This window comes from Nicotiana attenuata, unplaced genomic scaffold, assembly GCF_001879085.1.
Source record: "Nicotiana attenuata strain UT unplaced genomic scaffold, NIATTr2, whole genome shotgun sequence".
In the NCBI taxonomy this organism is placed as follows: Eukaryota; Viridiplantae; Streptophyta; class Magnoliopsida; order Solanales; family Solanaceae; genus Nicotiana; species Nicotiana attenuata.
The window spans coordinates 283,418-300,691 of record NW_017670672.1 but is presented as its reverse complement, the minus strand read 5'-3'; the positions used below and the strand labels follow the sequence as shown (position 1 = coordinate 300,691).

The window sequence follows — 17,274 nt, the reverse complement described above, 5'->3', positions numbered from 1 at the left end:
CGTATCCTACGCTGATCTGTGTATGTTCCCACATGTGCATTTACCCCTGGGTTTCAAGACCACAAAGTTCGAAAAGTATGACGGGCATGGGGATCCCATAGACCATCTCAAGAGGTACTGCAATCAATTGCGAGGGGTCGGCGGAAAAGAGGAGCTTCTCATGGCTTATTTTGGAGAGAGTCTAGTGGGCATTGCTTCTGAGTGGTACATGGATTAGGATATATCTCGTTGGCATATTTGGGATGATCTGGCTCAGGATTTTGTCCGGCAATTTCAGTATAACATAGACATAGCTCCTGACAGGAATTCTCTGTCGAACCTCAAGAAGAAGTCCTCAGATAGTTTCCAAGAATTTGCTGTCAATTGGCGCGAACAAGCGGCCAGGGTCAAGCCCCCGATGGATGAAACAGAAATGGTGAGTGTTTTCTACAAGCCCAAGAGGCCAATTACTTTCAGAATATGATGTCGGCAATAGGGAAACCGTTCGCTGAGGCCATCAAGATTGGTGAGATGGTAGAGAACGGTCTGAAAATGGGGCGCATATTGAGTCAATCTGCTATAAGAGCTATGTCCCAAGCAATTCAAATCGGATTTGGAGGAGTAGCAAACAGAAAGAAAAAAGAAGAAGTGGCAATGGCAACTTCAAGTCCGAGAAACCCCCGTCCACCAAGAAACTACTTCCCTCCAAACACCCCACAACATTATTATCCTCATCAGGATGTGGCCTATGCTATGGCCCCTCAGCCATATATAGTAATGAACGCCCTGCCATACGCTAGGCCACAATAACAATTCAACCAAAACCGAGCTCCTCCTAGAAATAACCCTTCCCACCAAGCTCAGTATAATCCTCGACCTCCACAAAATAATTTCCCCTACAATGCCCGTGCTCGGGAGCCACCCAGGAAAACAAACTTCACACCTATTGGTGAGTCATATTCTAGCCTTTTCCCTAAATTGGTCCAAATGGGTTTGTTATAACCCGTACCCCCAAATAGGAAAAACCTAGAGTCACCTTCTTACCAACCTGGCACCCGATGTGCCTATCCTTCTGGGGTAGAAGGACATGGCACTGAGAACTATTGGACTCTAAAAAGGGCTGTTGAAAATCTCATAGATCAGAAACGGATAGTGCTAAAGGATGAAGACATTCCTAATGTGACCAACAATCTCTTGTCGGTCCACAACAACGGGCCAGTTATTGGCATGATTTGTGAAGATAAGGAGTTTGACCTGGCTCTGAAATCTATCATTGTGATCGCCGATGTTGAGAAGAAGCCCAGGGCAGTTGCGAAGCAAGGTAAGGAAGAGAAAAAGAGACACTCCACCCCTCAAAGTGCAAAAGATAAAGTGGAAACCAAAACTAGGGTAGTACCCCCAAAAGATGCCATTCTTTAAGTTCCTCGGGGTCCCGGGAAAGAATAAACAACATTGAGCCCTCCTAAGAGGTTCGAGCTGAACAAGGGACCCAAGATGTATGTACCTAAAGGAACTTATATAGCACGGGGACCAGTGATTCCACCCAATTTGAGCGAGCCCGTGATCATTAGCCGTGCACCGCAAAGGCCTATGAAAGACCCCACCGCAGTCCCTTGGAACTACAACCGAACAATTGTGACATACAAAGGGAAAGAAATTGCAGGGGAAGTAAATGAAACCAACCCATCTGGGAGGTACCTCAATCTGGAAGAAGTCAACAATGCCAAGCAGAAGCGCTTCCCACTAAAGAAGCATGTCGGTGCTGAGGAGGCCGAAGAATTTTTCCGAAAATAAAAACTGCAGACTATGAGGTTATAGACCAACTCCAGAAATCTCCTTCACATGTCTCACTCCTGTCCCTATTGGTGAGCTCAACCAAGCATCAGAAGGTGTTGATAAAAACCCTCAATGAAGCCTATGTTCCGATTGAAACCACAGTTGAACAACTGGAGAGGATGGCGGAAAGATTCTTCGCAGTCAATCAGATTTCCTTTAGCAAGAATGATTTTCCCCCGGAAGGGGCCGCCCACAACAAAGCCCTTCATCTGACAGTAAAATGTGAGGGGTACTATGTGAAAAGGGTCATGTTGGATGGCGGATCCGGAGGTGATATTTGCCCTCCCTCAACTTTGCAAAGAATGGAGATTGGAACTGAGAGGATCAAACCTAACAATGGCTGCGTGCGTGCCTTTGATGTCATCAAGAGGGACACCATAGGCGAGATCGATTTGATATTGAACATTGGTCATGTGGATTTCGAGGTGACCTTTCAGGTCCTAGACATGGACACTTCTTACAATTTCCTCCTGGGAAGACCCTGGATTCATGCGGCAGGGGCCGTACCGTCCACTCTCCACCAGATGGTGAAGTTTGAACACGATGATCAGGAAATTAAGGTTCATAGAGAGGACGAGCAATCTATTTATCGGGACCCGTCAGTCCCATGTCTTGAAGCAAGGGAAGGTAGTGAACATATAGTCTATAAACCCTTCGAGGTCGTGGTCACAGACCAATATGAAGAAGGAAGCCCATGTCCTTAACCCTTTCTCTCAAATGCGTCAATTATGGTTGCCAAGGAAATGATCAGGCATGGATATAAACCCGGGAAGGGGCTTGGGACATCATTGCACGGAATCACAGAACCTATTACTTTGGCTGCTAGCGAGAAGTTCTTTGGTGTAGGCTTTCAGGCCATGCCAGCTGATGAAACATGGGCAAATGAACAGAAGAACAATGGTTGGGTCTTGCCTCAGCCAATTCCGCATCTGTTTGAAACATTAGTCAAGCCTAAATACATAGAGGAGGAAGATGAGGCCTTCACGGCCGAGGAGATTGAAGAAATATGTGGATCTATGAGGCAAATGCTATATGAAATCCACATGGTTCAGCTGGGAGAAGGCTCCAGCACCGCTGAGGTGCTGTATATGGGGCCAAAAGCCAAGTTGCAAGACTGGAAAGCTACTCCATTCCCAGCCAGGCAGGAATCTCGATAGTCCAGTCTTGCCACCCTTTTTACATCACGAGTTATTCCAGGGTGTAACTCGGATGTTTCCTTTAGTTTACTGTCTTTAAAATTCCAATGTAAACCCTGTTATCTTCAAAATTCAATGAAATAAAATCAATATTTCATCGTTCATCTCTCTCTTTATTCTTTCTAATTTTTGTCACTTTTTCTTATTTCTTCTTTCAGTTCTAATAATGCGGCTTTTAATAACAGGACATGCTTGCGGACTTCATGCCCAGATCCAAACACGCCGTCTAATTGTGAAATAATGAATCAAGAACTGGAATACGATGAAGAAGAGGCTTTTAGGGAAATAAATCGAGAATTGGAATAATTTGAGAATAAGCCTAAGCCAAATCGAAATGAAACCGAGCTAGTAAATTTGGGTAGTTCAGGAGAGGTCCAAGAAACCATGATAAGCATTCACACAGATGAAAGAACTAAGGATGCACTGATCCAACTTTAGTTCGAATTCAATGATGTGTTTGCTTGGTCCTACGATGTTATGCCAGGACTAAGTGTTGACCTAGTGGTGCACAAATTGCCAACATACCCCGATTTTCCCCCTGTCTAGCAAAAACAGAGGAAATTCAAAACTGATATTAGTGACAAGATCAAAGAAGAGGTCAGTAAACAATTGAAAGCACGTGTGATCAGGGTGGTCCGATACACCACCTGGTTGGCTAATATGGTCCCAGTGCCAAAGAAAGACGGGAAAACCTGAGTGAGTGTTGACTATTGGGATCTGAACAAAGCAAGTCCCAAGGACAACTTCCCTCTTGCAAACATTCCCATCCTCGTGGACAACTGTGCCAAACATGAGATACGGTCTTTTGTGGATGGTTATGCTGGATATCATCAGGTCTTGATGGATGAAGAAGATGCGGACAAGTTAGCCTTCACCACACCCTGGGGCACCTATTGTTACAGGGTCATGCCTTTTGGTTTAAAGAACACCGGGGCAACGTACATGAGAGCTATGACTACCATCTTTCATGACATGACGCACCAAGAGATCAAGGTATATGTGGACGATGTGATCATTAAGTCCAAAACACAAGATGACCATGTTCGAGACTTGAGGAAGTTTTTTGAGCATTTGCGCAAGTATGTTTTGAAGCTAAATCCGGCTAAATGTGCATTTGGAGTCCCGTCTGGGAAGTTTTGGGATTCATAGTCAGTCGGAGGGGCATTGAGCTAGATCCAACGAAGATAAAGTCTATTCGGGATTAACCTCCTCCAAGAACCAAGAAAGAAGTTATGATCTTGTTGGGAAGGTTGAATTACATCAGTTGGTTCATTGCTCAGTTAACTTCTACATGTGAGCCCATATTTAAGCTATTGAAGAAAGATGCAGCAATCATATGGACAAATGAGTGTCAAGAAGCTTTTGACAAGATCAAAGAATATCTGTCGAATCCGCCAGTCTTGGTCCCACCCGAACCTGGGAGGCCTTTATTTTTGTACCTGATGGTCTTGGAGAATTCTTTTGGTTGTGTCCTCGGGCAACATGATGTGACCGGGAAGAAAGAGAAGGCAATGTACTATTTGAGCAAAAAGTTCACAAGTTATGAAGCCAAATACACCTTGTTAGAAAGGACTTGCTGCGCCCTAACTTGGGTCGCTCAGAAGCTTAGGCATTATTTGTTGGCCTACACCACCTACCTCATCACCAGGTTGGATCCTTTAAAGTACATATTCAAGAAGCCGATGCCCACGGGGAGGTTGGCAAAATGGCAAATCCTGCTCACTGAGTTCGACATAGTCTATGTCACTCACACGGCAATGAAAGCTCAAGCTCTAGTAGATCACCTGGCTGAAAACCCTGTTGATGTGAATATCAGCCTTTGAGTACCTACTTTCCAAACGAGGAAGTAAGCTCTATTGAGGTAATTTGGGTAGACGTCAATGCTTGGAAATGTTCTTCGATGGAGCGATGAAAGCAAAAGGTGTCGGGATTGGGGCAATTTTGATCTCACCCATTGGTCAGCATTATCCAGCCACAGCCCGGCTTCGGTTTTTTTGCACAAACAACACTGCTGAGTATGAAGCCTTCATCATAGGCATGAATATGGCAATTGATCAAGATGTGAAAGAGTTGGTAATTATGGGAGATTCGGATCTAATTATCCGACAGGCTTAAGGAGAATTGGAAACTCTGGATGTCAAGCTTATACCATATAGGCAACATGTGGAAGATCTTAGCAAACGGTTCAAATACGTTGAGTTCAGGTACGTCCCTCGATTTCACAATGAGTTAGCCGATGCACTCGCTACTTTGACCTCAATGTTGCCGTATTCGGGCAATCTCCACATTGACGCGCTGGAAATTCAAATCCGAGAAAGGCATGGCTATTGCAATATAGTTGAGGTGGAGCCAAATGTACGGCCATGGAACCATGATATCAAGATGTTTCTGAAAACAAAAGAATATCCGGAACAAGCCAATGGAGATCAAAAGAGAACCATTAGAAGACTTTTCGGAGGTTTCTTCTTGAGCGGAGAAGTTTTGTACAAAAGATCTTCATGTTTGAACCTTTTGTGATGTGTGGATGCCCAAGAGGCCGGAAGAATCATGAATGAAGTACACGCAGGAGTATGTGGGCTGCATATGAATGGACATGTCCTTGCAAAGAAAATCCTTCGAGCAGGGTATTACTAGATCACCATGGAAAAGTACTGTTTCAGCTTCATCCGAAAATGTCATCAGTGTCAGGTACACGACGACCTGATTCATGCACCTCCCACGGAACTGCATCTTATAGTGGCGCCATGGCCGTTCGTTGCTTGGGGAATGGATGTCATTGGGACGATCGAGCCAAAAGCTTCAAGTGGGCATAGATTCATACTAGTTGCTATCGACTACTTCACAAAACGGGTTGAAGCAATCACTCTCAAAGTTGTGACAAAGAAAGCTGTGGTAGACTTCGTGCACTCCAACATCATTTGCCGTTTTGGTATTCCTACAACTATCATTACGGACAATGCTGCAAACATGAATAGTCATTTGATGAGGGAGATATGTGAACAATTTAAGGTCACACGTCGGAACTCTACCCCTTATCGGCCCAATGCTAATGGTGTCGTTGAAGCAGCAAACAAGAATATCAAGAAGATTCTTAGGAAGATGATCCAGAGTTCTAGACAATGGCATGAGAAGTTATCGCTTGCATTGATGGGATATCGCACAACTGTGCGCACATCGATTGGAGCAACACCCTATCTTTTGGTTTGTGACAATGAAGCTGTAATACCCGCAGAAGTTGAGATCCCTTCCCTCTGAATCATTGTTGAAGCTGAAATTGAGGACAGTGAGTGGGTCAAAACCCGTCTAGAATAGTTAAACCTGATTGATGAAAAGCAAATGGCCGCAGTCTGCCACCGGCAGTTGTATCAACAAAAAATGGTTCGTGCCTACAACAAGAAAGTACGGCCTAGGAACTTTGAAGTGGGGCAACTCGTTTTGAGGCGTATTCTCCCACACCACCAGGAAGCAAAAGGAAAGTTTGCTCCAAACTGGAAAGGTCCGTACATTATAAGAACATTGTTGCCAGAAGGGGCATTGTACTTGGGATACATTGAAGGATATGATCCTGAAACAGCTGTAAATGGACGCAGTCAAAAGGTATTATGTTTAATCTTTCTGCGGCACTAGTATTATCTGATTGGGATGACGAATGCTTTCATTCTCGCTACCCCAAACACTTCTACCCTTTGCTAGCTCTTTGAGCCGCTTACCATTATTTCACTACCCTCTTTGGAACTTGAAAACGTTTTGTAAAAAAAAAGAAGAAAAAACAACAAAAAAACAAAAATAAAATAAAATGTTTCCTTGAACTACGCTTGACTTGATTCCGAAAGGATATGTAGGCAGCCTCTCTCTAGGGTTCAGTCACACCAAAACAATAATCCAATTTTCCCCCAAGAAGTGAAACTAGGGCAGATGTCATAATGGTTCGGCGATTATCCCGCCTGGACGATTCCAAAGTTGTAATTCGGTCCAATTTCTTTTTACCCAAACCTTGTTCAAGTACGTCCGATCAATCGGTGAAAGGTGTTCAAAATTGAAAAATGCGGTTGCTTGGATCCAATGCAACCAGATGAGAGAAATAAAATGAGAGAGTCTTAGTGAAAACCCACGGGCACTGTAAGGCGATAGTGAGCAGAGGAATTGAATAATGAGAGAGTCTTGTTAGTGAAAACTCGTAAAAAGAGCACTACAAGGTGACATTGAGAAGAGAAATGAGAGAGGTCAATTGGCGAAAACCCGCAAAGGGAGCTATTGATCGAAAAGAGGGAATTCCTTAAGATCATCAGCAGACAGGAGTCCTGGCAAGGTTCCTCGGTTTTCGAGATATGGGTCATGAAGGTTTCTGCAAGAATTGGATGGCTACACAGATCGGGTATCTAGTCCGAGAAGCATGTCATGTCTATTGAAGTCTGCATGCACTCCAGATAAGTCTTTCTTTCTTCCCCGAAAGGGACACTTCTCTTGAAATTCACTTTCTTGTCCATTGTCTGCTTTTCTTTGAATACCTTTCGGTCTAACTCTGTTCCGAAACTAATACAAAGAAAAGGCGGCAAGATTGGTTTTATAGGGTTCTGCTAAATAAAAGCTAAATCCAAAGAAAAGTACCCAGCCTCAGCGGGTGCATCAAGTCGATCCCGACTGGCCATAATGGCCGATGCTCCGGAGTCAAAATTATTGAAAATTAAAGAAATCCAAAGCCAAGTGCCCATAGAGGCAGAGTAAGATAAAAAGGACAATGTCCAACACGGGCGAACCGTCATGTGAAATTTTTGAAAGTTGAATTCCTCGGCTTAGAAGAGAGATCGATTTCCAGAAAGCCAGCCAGCAATAAAGGACTTCAGCAAAAGAGTTGGGTCGGGATCAAGTGATCAAAACAATCAAGGTCACAAAACCAACCACCATTTCAAACTGACAAATTGTTCTTTGATTTGAAAACAGGTGCAGTCCAAGATAACCTCGCAAGGAGCAGGTGCAATAAAAGCAAGGCGCACAAAGACCAGAATGGTCCTGCAACAGAAATTAAACCAAAAAGGGAAGTCCCTTTCAAAACACTCCATGCATTCTCTTTAATAAAGCATTAAAGTAAAATGAAAATAAAGAAGAAGAAAATTCAAAACCATGGTAGCATAGAGCCTCTAATCTCTAGCTACGTCTTCCCAATATAGGGTCCCATTCCCTAATTGCTCCCAGCATAACCTGTTAGTCTTTTCCAATATAGGGTCCCACTCCCTAGTTGATCCCCGGCATAACCCGTGGACCTCCCCCGGCATAACCCGAGGACTTTTTTCTTTTCCGGCACAACCCGATGAACTTTTCCGGCATAACCCTTGGACCTCCTCGGCATAACCTGAGGACTTTTTCCTTTCCCGGCATAACACGTGGACCTCCCCGACATAACCCGAGGACCCTTTTTCTTTTTTTGGCATAACTCGATGACTTTCTCGGCATAACCCGAGGACCTTTTCTTTTTCGGCATAACCCGATGACTTTCCCGACATAACCCGTGGACCTCCCCGGCATAACCCGAGGACCTTTTTCTTTTTTGGCATAACCCGATGACTTTCTCGGTATAACCCGTGGACCTCCCCGGCATAACCCCAGGACCCTTTTTCTTTTTCGGCATAACCCGAGGACCTTTTCTTTTCTGGCAAAACCCGATGACTTTCCCGGCATAACCCGTGGACCTCCCCGGCATAACCCGAGGACCCCTTTTTCTTTTCCGGCATAACCCGATGACCTCCCCGGCATAACCCGAGGACCTTTTTTCTTTTCTGGATTAACCCGGTTGTCTTTCCAGCATAACCTGGCAATCCTTCCAAATTAGAGCTCCACACCCTAATCTCTTTTTCCCAAGGATACCAATCTTGATTTTATTGCTTTCAATAAAGAAATAGTTTAGATTTTTGTTTTAAATAAGTCACGAAATTTTCCTAGTGAAAACTGGGGCAGAAAAATTTCGTTCAATTGTTTGTTTTGGTGCCTGAATAGGTTTTCACCATGAGGCACAAGGATATGTAGGCAGCCTCTGAAGCAAGGTTCAGTCCGACTCTTTTCAAAAATGCTTCTTATGGAGTTTCCAACGGGCAAAAATCCCTCATAGTTGCTCATTCTGTCTTTGCCCGAAAATCCTTCGTGTTTCCGAGCAAAGAGGGGCAGTTGTTAGCATGTGATTTTTGCCCCATGCGAAATACTCCTATAAAATCCCAAGAAAATAGATGTTTTGTTAATTATTTGCCATTTTAGGAATTTTTGTAGAATTTTCTTTATTATTTGCATTTTTCTGTGCATGTTTAATCTATTCAAATCATGAAAAGAATACCAAAATATCATGCATTCGCATTTAGGATTTGTTTTTGCATTTCTAGAATTAATCAGTATTTATTTGTTTTATAAATTTTGAAAATAACAAAAAATTGCTCATTTTACATTTTTATCTTTTAATTTATTGGTTATTCATTTTTATTTAGAATTAAATGCTGTTGGTAATTTTTATAATTTAAATAGTTTAATTTCACATTTTAGGTAATTTAGGATTTTTAATTGTTAGGATTTTTTAATTAAAAAAAGAGAAAAAAGGAAAAAGAAAGAAAAAGAAAAGAATTTGAAAATAAAAGAAGAGGGTATTAATTTTTCGGAATTGGGTCTCCAAACCAGCCCAAATTATGTCCCAAACCCGACCAAATGCACCCCAAAACCCAAGCCCAACACTAATTTACCCGGTCCAGCCCCGTTCAATCCCAAACGACCCCGTTTCCTTTAAGTTTTATCACAACCGTTGGATTTCTATCATCCAACGGCTCGGAACTGATTTGTCACCTACTATAAGACTGTCCTAAACCGGCCTACCCCCCCCTCCCCAAAAACCAAACCCTCTCACTCTCCATCTCTCTCTGAAAATCACCCCAAACCCTAGCTGCCTCACAATCCCACGCCGCCTCCACCGTGAACCACCACCGGAAATCACCTCACGGCGGTTACGGTGGTCCAATCGCCCTCAAAATTACACCCTGAGACCACCACAACCCCTCATCCCAAATCTCAACTCTAGTTCCTTTGAATCACCCCCGAATCCTTCGGATTTTGAATCAAAGGATCCGGCCAAAACCCTATTTGCTCCAAATCATGCCAAATTAACATCTTACAACCCTTACCCCTCTCTTTGCCCTAAGCAACCTTTAGCCCTATCCAAATCGGTTCCTATTTGGCCGAATTTCAAATCCCAGATTCTGTTAAACCCTAACTATTCCCCTTTTCGATTTTTCGGTCAATTTTTTTGGGGTCAAGTGAACCAAAACCCCCATTAATCGACTCTTCTTGTTGAAGAACAGTCTATTAATGTTGGTCAACGTTCACTTACAAGTTGAAGATTTGGGAATGAGTTCATAGTTTGGACCAGTTTTGAAATTCCGGTAAGTCCTTTCTTTTCTCTTAATTTATTCGATTTTTGTGTTGTTTCCTCTCTGCATGTCTGAGTGTTTTGGTTTAGCAGCATAATTTTGGGTCTTTCTTTTAGTTTTGGATTTTTCCTCTGTTTTCTTGTTTAATTCATCCTTGTTCGAAAGCATGTTAAGCAATGGCATAGGTTTAGGTTTATTTAGGTTAATTGTTAGCTTTCATGGCCTGATCCTATTTGATTCTTTGACTGTTACCATTTCTGCTATCAATATCCATATAAGTTCAGGCTCACTTAGGGTTTTTGTTGAATTGTTGTTTTGTCTTGTTTTTATGTTCATAGTTGTCTGTTCATCTAATTTTTAGTTTTTGATTAGTTGTTTAATCAGTAATTGTTTATGTTTCTATGCCAGAATTACATGAGTTAGGTCTAAATAGGATTTTAATGAACTAGGTTCCTTGATTTTGTTTAAACATTCCTTTCTACTAGTTTTAAAGTTAGATTTTTGTGGTTGGTTGATTACTCTGTTTGATTTGTATGCCTGATCAGTTTAGATTCTAGGGTTTCTTTATGATTGTTGTAGTTAGCTAGGAGGAACAGACTTTTAATAATAGATAGGCTAATTCAAATTACAGTAGTGTTTTTTTAATTTTCCATTGTTTTATTAATATCTGCTGCATCTTCTTGATTTGTTTCAAGTTTTTTGCCCTGATGTGAAGATCAGTAGAAACTTTAGGGACCCATTTGAACTAGAAAAGTTTAGGTAACAAGGGTAAAAAGGGGTTTTCACTTGAGCTAGAAATCAGATTGTCCTAGCTGTTATAAAATGTGCTGAAATATAGGACAACTGTACCGAGGGCTGTTAAAAAGGACTTTACTATTATTCCCTGGGATAAGGAATATGCCTAAAAGATACCCTTCCCTAGGCAGCCTATACATAAATAGGTCCTCTCATTCTGATTTACAGACACACACCCAAATTTTCATACAGATTTTTTCATCAGCAATTTTTCTTGAAAAGTTCTATTTTTTCTCTGAAAAATTCATATTCTAACAGCTTTGAAAAAACTCCAAAAAAAATCTATTATTCCTTCAAAGCTTGAAACATGGTTTAGAACTGAAACTCTCTTAGTCTTCTTAGCTGAATCTTTTGGATTTCAAGTTGGTTCTGAGTTTTCTGATTTGAATCTCTGGATCCTTTTGGTGCTGTTGCTGTTGGTTCTTGCTGCTGAACTCCAGTTTGTTCAGAGAGATTTGCCTTTACTTGTTTATTTTGCTGAAAAGGTACACATTTGGAACTCACATGCTTGACCTAGGGTCATTTGGTTTATGTAATCTATGTTCTGATGTTTGAATGCAAAACTTTCACTTGCTGAGTATCTTTTTTACTGTCTTCATCTTATTCATGCCTTATGATCATGATTCATCAAATGTATTAAGCTATTACCCCACTAACATGGTTGAATACTTTACTTAGCTTAAGTTCTTTTATGTTTGAAAGAATGCAGAATATATGAACCTGAACTCGTAAACACTGAAATAGCTTTTTATTGTTCTTTTAGTTAATGTTAAGGTTACACTGGTTCAAGGCTTTTATATGAACTAATGGTTGTATTATCACTGTTATTTGTTGTGTTAGCATGTGATATGGCCATAAGGCCAAGTTGTGAATTTGTGAGAGACTGTTCCATAGCTGTTCTCTCGCAAATACACACATTGTAAGAGAAGATTTGAGGGCAAAAGGGAATCAGAAGTTAGAATGAGGAGTATTTTTGAGAATTTTTAGGCAGTAGCATGATAAGTAGTAAAAGATGATTTTTATATATTCTGGGCTTTCAGTATTGTAAATGGACTTCTATAACTTTTAAAATTAGTTTTCTCTTTTCTTGGTTTGTTTAGTATTGGGTCATTACAGTTAAGATCCATTGTTTCATTTGATGAACATGTTTTATAGCTGCGATTGGGCCAGGCTTACAGCCAGGCCCAAGTTGGGATCCACTCGAGCAAAATCGGGGGTTTAGGCTATTGAGTTTGGGCTTTAAGCCCAGTAGTCTAATAAGTTGTAAAATGCCTCTCCTGAATTGTGGTATAAATGCATGACTTTGTTATTTTTCTTCTGCAAATCATAGTAGTATGATGAAACTTCGAATTTGAATTGCGTATTTCGTGAAGTTTCATTTTTTATTAAGTGAACCATGTTCCTTGCTTTTCTTTTCTTTGGCAATTTTGGTTAAAGTTTTAAAAATGCAAAGAGGTGGATAGGCCCAGCCGGTGCCAATGCATAACTGGGCCCGCATAGAATTTAAGCACAACGTGGGCTATTTGTCTCCGAATCAACAATTGTATTTTTAGGCATCTAACTTCTGGGCCAATTGTGAGCCCAAATTTCAGCTCTCAAAGCTGATTCGTTAGCTGGCTGTGACTGGCCCATTCCCCTTGTCCCAAAATAATTAAAAACCCTTCATAATTAGTTAGCCTCGGTTAAGCTTAAAATTAGTCTCAAATAGGACTATCCTAGGTGACCTTAATTGAATAAGCTTTTCTCCTCAAGAAAACCATTTGAGTTGTGCCATGTTGAATAAAACCCCCTTAAGCCCATGTCCCTTGTTTAATTAATAATAACTCTTTAAAATCGGGGTGTGCCATTAGTAAATTTTCCATGGCCCTCGCAAACATTGTTGTAATTTAAGCCAATTGTAGTTTGCTTTAGGCTTGATTTAGATTAGTATTGCGATTATGTATACGGTCGCGTAACATAATTGCAAATTTGACTCTATAAAAAATAGAAGACTCGAGGGATGCATTCGCACAACTTCAACCAAACTTTCTTAATAAATCAACAAAAGCGTTATTAATCGTGGACACGTTCATGATTTTGTCGCGCGAAAAGAAAAGAGTATACGTACGCGTAACTCAATTCATTAATTACGAATAATTCAAGTGATTTAAAAGCCGTAAAAAGATAAATGCATATAGGTCCTAAAAATAAGTAGTTAACCAATTTAACCCAAGTAATAATCACTAAGCAACCGTGCTAGAACCACGGAACCTGGGAATGCCTAACACCTTCTCCCGGGTTAACAGAATTCCTTATCTAGAATTTCTGGTTCGCAGACTCTTTAAAAATAAAACTTCCTTGATTTAGAATTTAAAATAAACTAGTGACTTGGGACACCGAATAAACTATCCCAAGTGGCGACTATTAATCCCATTTTGAAAAATGGCACTTTAATTGGAAAAACTCCCTTATATACTCCCTCTCGGGGTGTGTAAAAAAGGAGGTGTGACAGTGGTTATAAAAATACGTGAGTTATTTTTATGCTAGTTGTTAGTCAATAGATGCTAAGCGTGTGACCAAAAACTAAGATAAGAGCTTGAAGATAATGTAACAAGCAAGCCGAGCAATTGGAAATTGGGGCCTCGAGCTGGCTTATACGGGGCCTCGAGGTCGAGCTGAATGCTTAGCTAGGGGCAGTCAGTGAAGGGCTAACAATTCTAAGATCTTTGATGGTGGCTCTTTATGATCAATAATGAGCAATAAATGAAGAACAATCAATGAAATACAATAAATGTAAGTAATAAATGTAAGCAGTAGAATCAAGAGAGAATATGTTTAAGTTAGAGAGCAGAGAATGTTCTTGTTCCTGTATTCAATATTTTGTTGTATATGCCTTACAAAATGACAGGGATCCCCTTTATATATGAGGGGAAATCCCAACATGGTACAGATGCATTTATTACAAAGATACGCGGCTGATACAACCATTTAATGCCACGGTACGGGCTTGTACTAGCCTACTAGACTTGGTCAGCTTTAATCACATGGCTGGTGAACTTCCCGTTTTACCATCATAACCATCGATTTATATTGCTCCGAGGTCGAACGTTGGGAACCTTCATGGTCGAACCTCGAGCCGTGCCTCGAGCCTTTAGAGACGTGCTTGAGAAGCATCATAATAGCCATAAAATCGTACCCTCTGATTTTTACCGTATACACAATAGAATAATATAATGTACATACAAGACTTTTGAATTTAATATTATTCCAAAGCAATTAATAAAATACTTAACAATTTTTTCATGTCTAATTTTTACCACCTGTAACATGTCTGTTACCAATTCTGGAACGAACACTTTGTCTTTCAGCAGCAAGGCTCTTGATATTGTTGCAGTCTAAACCTTCTTCATCTTCCTTGCAAATATTAGCAAAAAGACCAATAGGGTATTTTCCATTTAGATTAATGTAATAAAACATACTATCAGCACATCCATTGTCTACATCATTTATCTCGTTTGTGTGTTTGCAGGCTACAATCTTGAATGCATTGCAACATATTGCTGCATTGTATTGTGGTCCTTTGCATTGGCTCGTAAGGGGTCTGTAGTCTTCTTTCTCAAAATTAATGGGACAATTATCCTTGATTAAATATTGTTGAAGAAGGCCACGACCCTGCACGTGAGACTCAAGCACATCGTCTGCTCAAACACAAAGGGAATTTAGTTAAACTGACAAGTTGGGGTCGGCTGTATGAATCATCACTGATCATGTTGCTCCATATAAACTGATTTCTTGCTAATACTATATAAAATAAAAATAATGAAAATTAGATTTTTTTTAATGTTTTCTACTAACATCCCTCCGCCCCAATTTATGCGGCAGAGTTTGGATTTTGAGAGTTAAACGAGTTTTTCTTTGATCATAATTTTATTCATATGCCTTCTAAATATTTTGAAATGTAATTATTTTAACTTATAGTACGTTCTACATAGTTTCTAAATATATAAATTTTGTTTAAAAGACTTAAAGATCTATGTACGAATTCATATAAGAAATTTGACTCTCCAAATCCGAGCTTCACCATATTTTGTTTCAATTTGGTGTTAATAAACAACAAATCGAAAACAACTTTACTATATTTCTTTTTAGAATAAGTTCCTAGTAAACAAAATAGAAAGTAACAAAACCCCAGATATTTTTCCATAAGAAATTGAATGTAAAGAAAAAAGGAACTTAATTTAACAGGGAAAAAATAATTTTTGAAAGTGTTGCATATTGAGTAATATCATGAACAAGTGCATTAATTGAAAGAATTAAAATGCTTGGAGGAATTTAATTACATTTGATGAAGGAGGGGGAAGAGGAAGCCAAGCCAACAACAAAGAAGAAGAGGAACAAGAGGAAGCATGATCTTTCAAACCCCATTGTTGCTTCTCTTCTTCTTAATTTGGTTAGAGTTTAACTCTTATTTAATCTCTTTTTTTATTCTCGTAATTGTAATGTCTTTTTGAAATTTATTTTTAATTTACAAGGCAGACAAAGATTTACCATAACAAACGGAAGGCAATGAATGAAGAGAAAATCAAGACAAGAGACTCGGAGAAAGAAAGGCTGAGAATTTCGTTGCCTTGACTATTAATCATATTGACTATGAGTAAATATCAATTGCTATATCATTTTTGGTGATGCGTGTTTCTGGATTTATCTTGGTTGTGTTATTTGGAACAAAGCAAAATTAATATTCAACTATCTGGAGCAATTCAAGACCAGTAGTTCTCAATTTAGGAAAGAACAAACGATAACAATGTTAGAAAAATAGTTGATAATATTGACCAACAACAATAAAAGAATAGAAATAACTTATTGAACAAATATTGTATCGTGATAAGCCATTTTCTTGAAAGCGATTTTAATCTGACTGGGTGCGAATCGTTAAGACCGGTCGCTCCCAAGGTTCCACGGTACTTCCAATACGTGCACTCATGGCAGAAAGTTTGGAGTTTGCAAAAAAGAATTGCCCACGAAACATAGGAAGACGAATAGTATTTTGAGAGGATGTGAGAATAATATTTTTTTGGTTGGTTATTTGGTTCACAAATGATGATGTTTATATAGGCAAATCATCTACGGGTTCTTCCATCAGAAAAATATAAGAATCAAATAGGAGTTAATAATATGTAACATTATTCTTGTCTTAGTGACAAATTAACATAGAGACAGTAACTTCAAACCTTCTGAAAAGTTAATATCTTTTCACAAACAAAGTCACAAAAAATTAAAAAACAGTCATATGAATGAATGTGAACCATTTATGAAGTAGTAACTTCATTCTCCCACTCTGCATATACATACAATCTAGATATGTTACAAAAATTAATGGTGAAGAGGGATGAGAATTGACCACGGATTAATTGTGGATTAGAAGTTCCTTATTCTTTACATTATCAAATTAGAGTATAACGCTTAAAGAGGAATAATACCAACGACCCCCCACTAATGCAAAGATAAAGAATAAGAATAATTTCTGGACAAAATGAAGGAACATGTACTTAAGTGTCAGTATATTTCTATTTGAATTGACACGTAATGAAATGAGGCAACGACTAATATCCACAAAGTGAAGTACTATTGAACTAAATGGACATGAGTTGAGACCCCCACAACACATACTATATCCTTAGTATTTATGCAAACTCCGCGATACTAAGAAAGTGCTTTTATGGTCATGCACATACCTTGAGTCTCATGACTGCTCTAGAAAGACATCGCAAGTCTTTCATAAAAGGTGACCGCACCTTTACACTCACGTAGGTGATTCCATCAAGTCTATCAATATTGAGACCACCTTAAGGCTATGGAATCTTTAAGAGAAACAATCGACTCAACTTTATAAAGCACTACCACATACCATAGGAATAGGAAATGTAGTGCATATTAAAGTCTCATATGGCTTCGTTTGACCACAAATGGATATCCACCATACTTCCTCAATCCATGGGCTTTAGCCCCATCCCCTTAAATGTTTCAAGGACAGCTTTCCTTGGTAAACCCTTGGTTAAAGGATCCTTCAAATTTCATTCGGATCTTAC

General features: G+C 39.8%; 1 protein-coding gene across 1 annotated transcript; it reads right to left on the bottom strand.

Annotated features, from left to right (window-relative positions):
• Positions 1-14,017: 14,017 nt before the first annotated feature.
• On the bottom strand, positions 14,018-15,689 carry LOC109242127 (GPI-anchored protein LLG1-like). The gene is made up of 2 exons (XM_019408959.1): positions 15,526-15,689; positions 14,018-14,883 (listed from the first exon to the last, which is right to left on the bottom strand). Exons 1-2 carry the CDS (start codon positions 15,608-15,610, stop codon positions 14,492-14,494), a joined length of 477 nt encoding a protein of 158 aa, XP_019264504.1. The 5' UTR covers positions 15,611-15,689; the 3' UTR covers positions 14,018-14,491.
• Between the last annotated feature and the right edge of the window lie 1,585 nt (positions 15,690-17,274).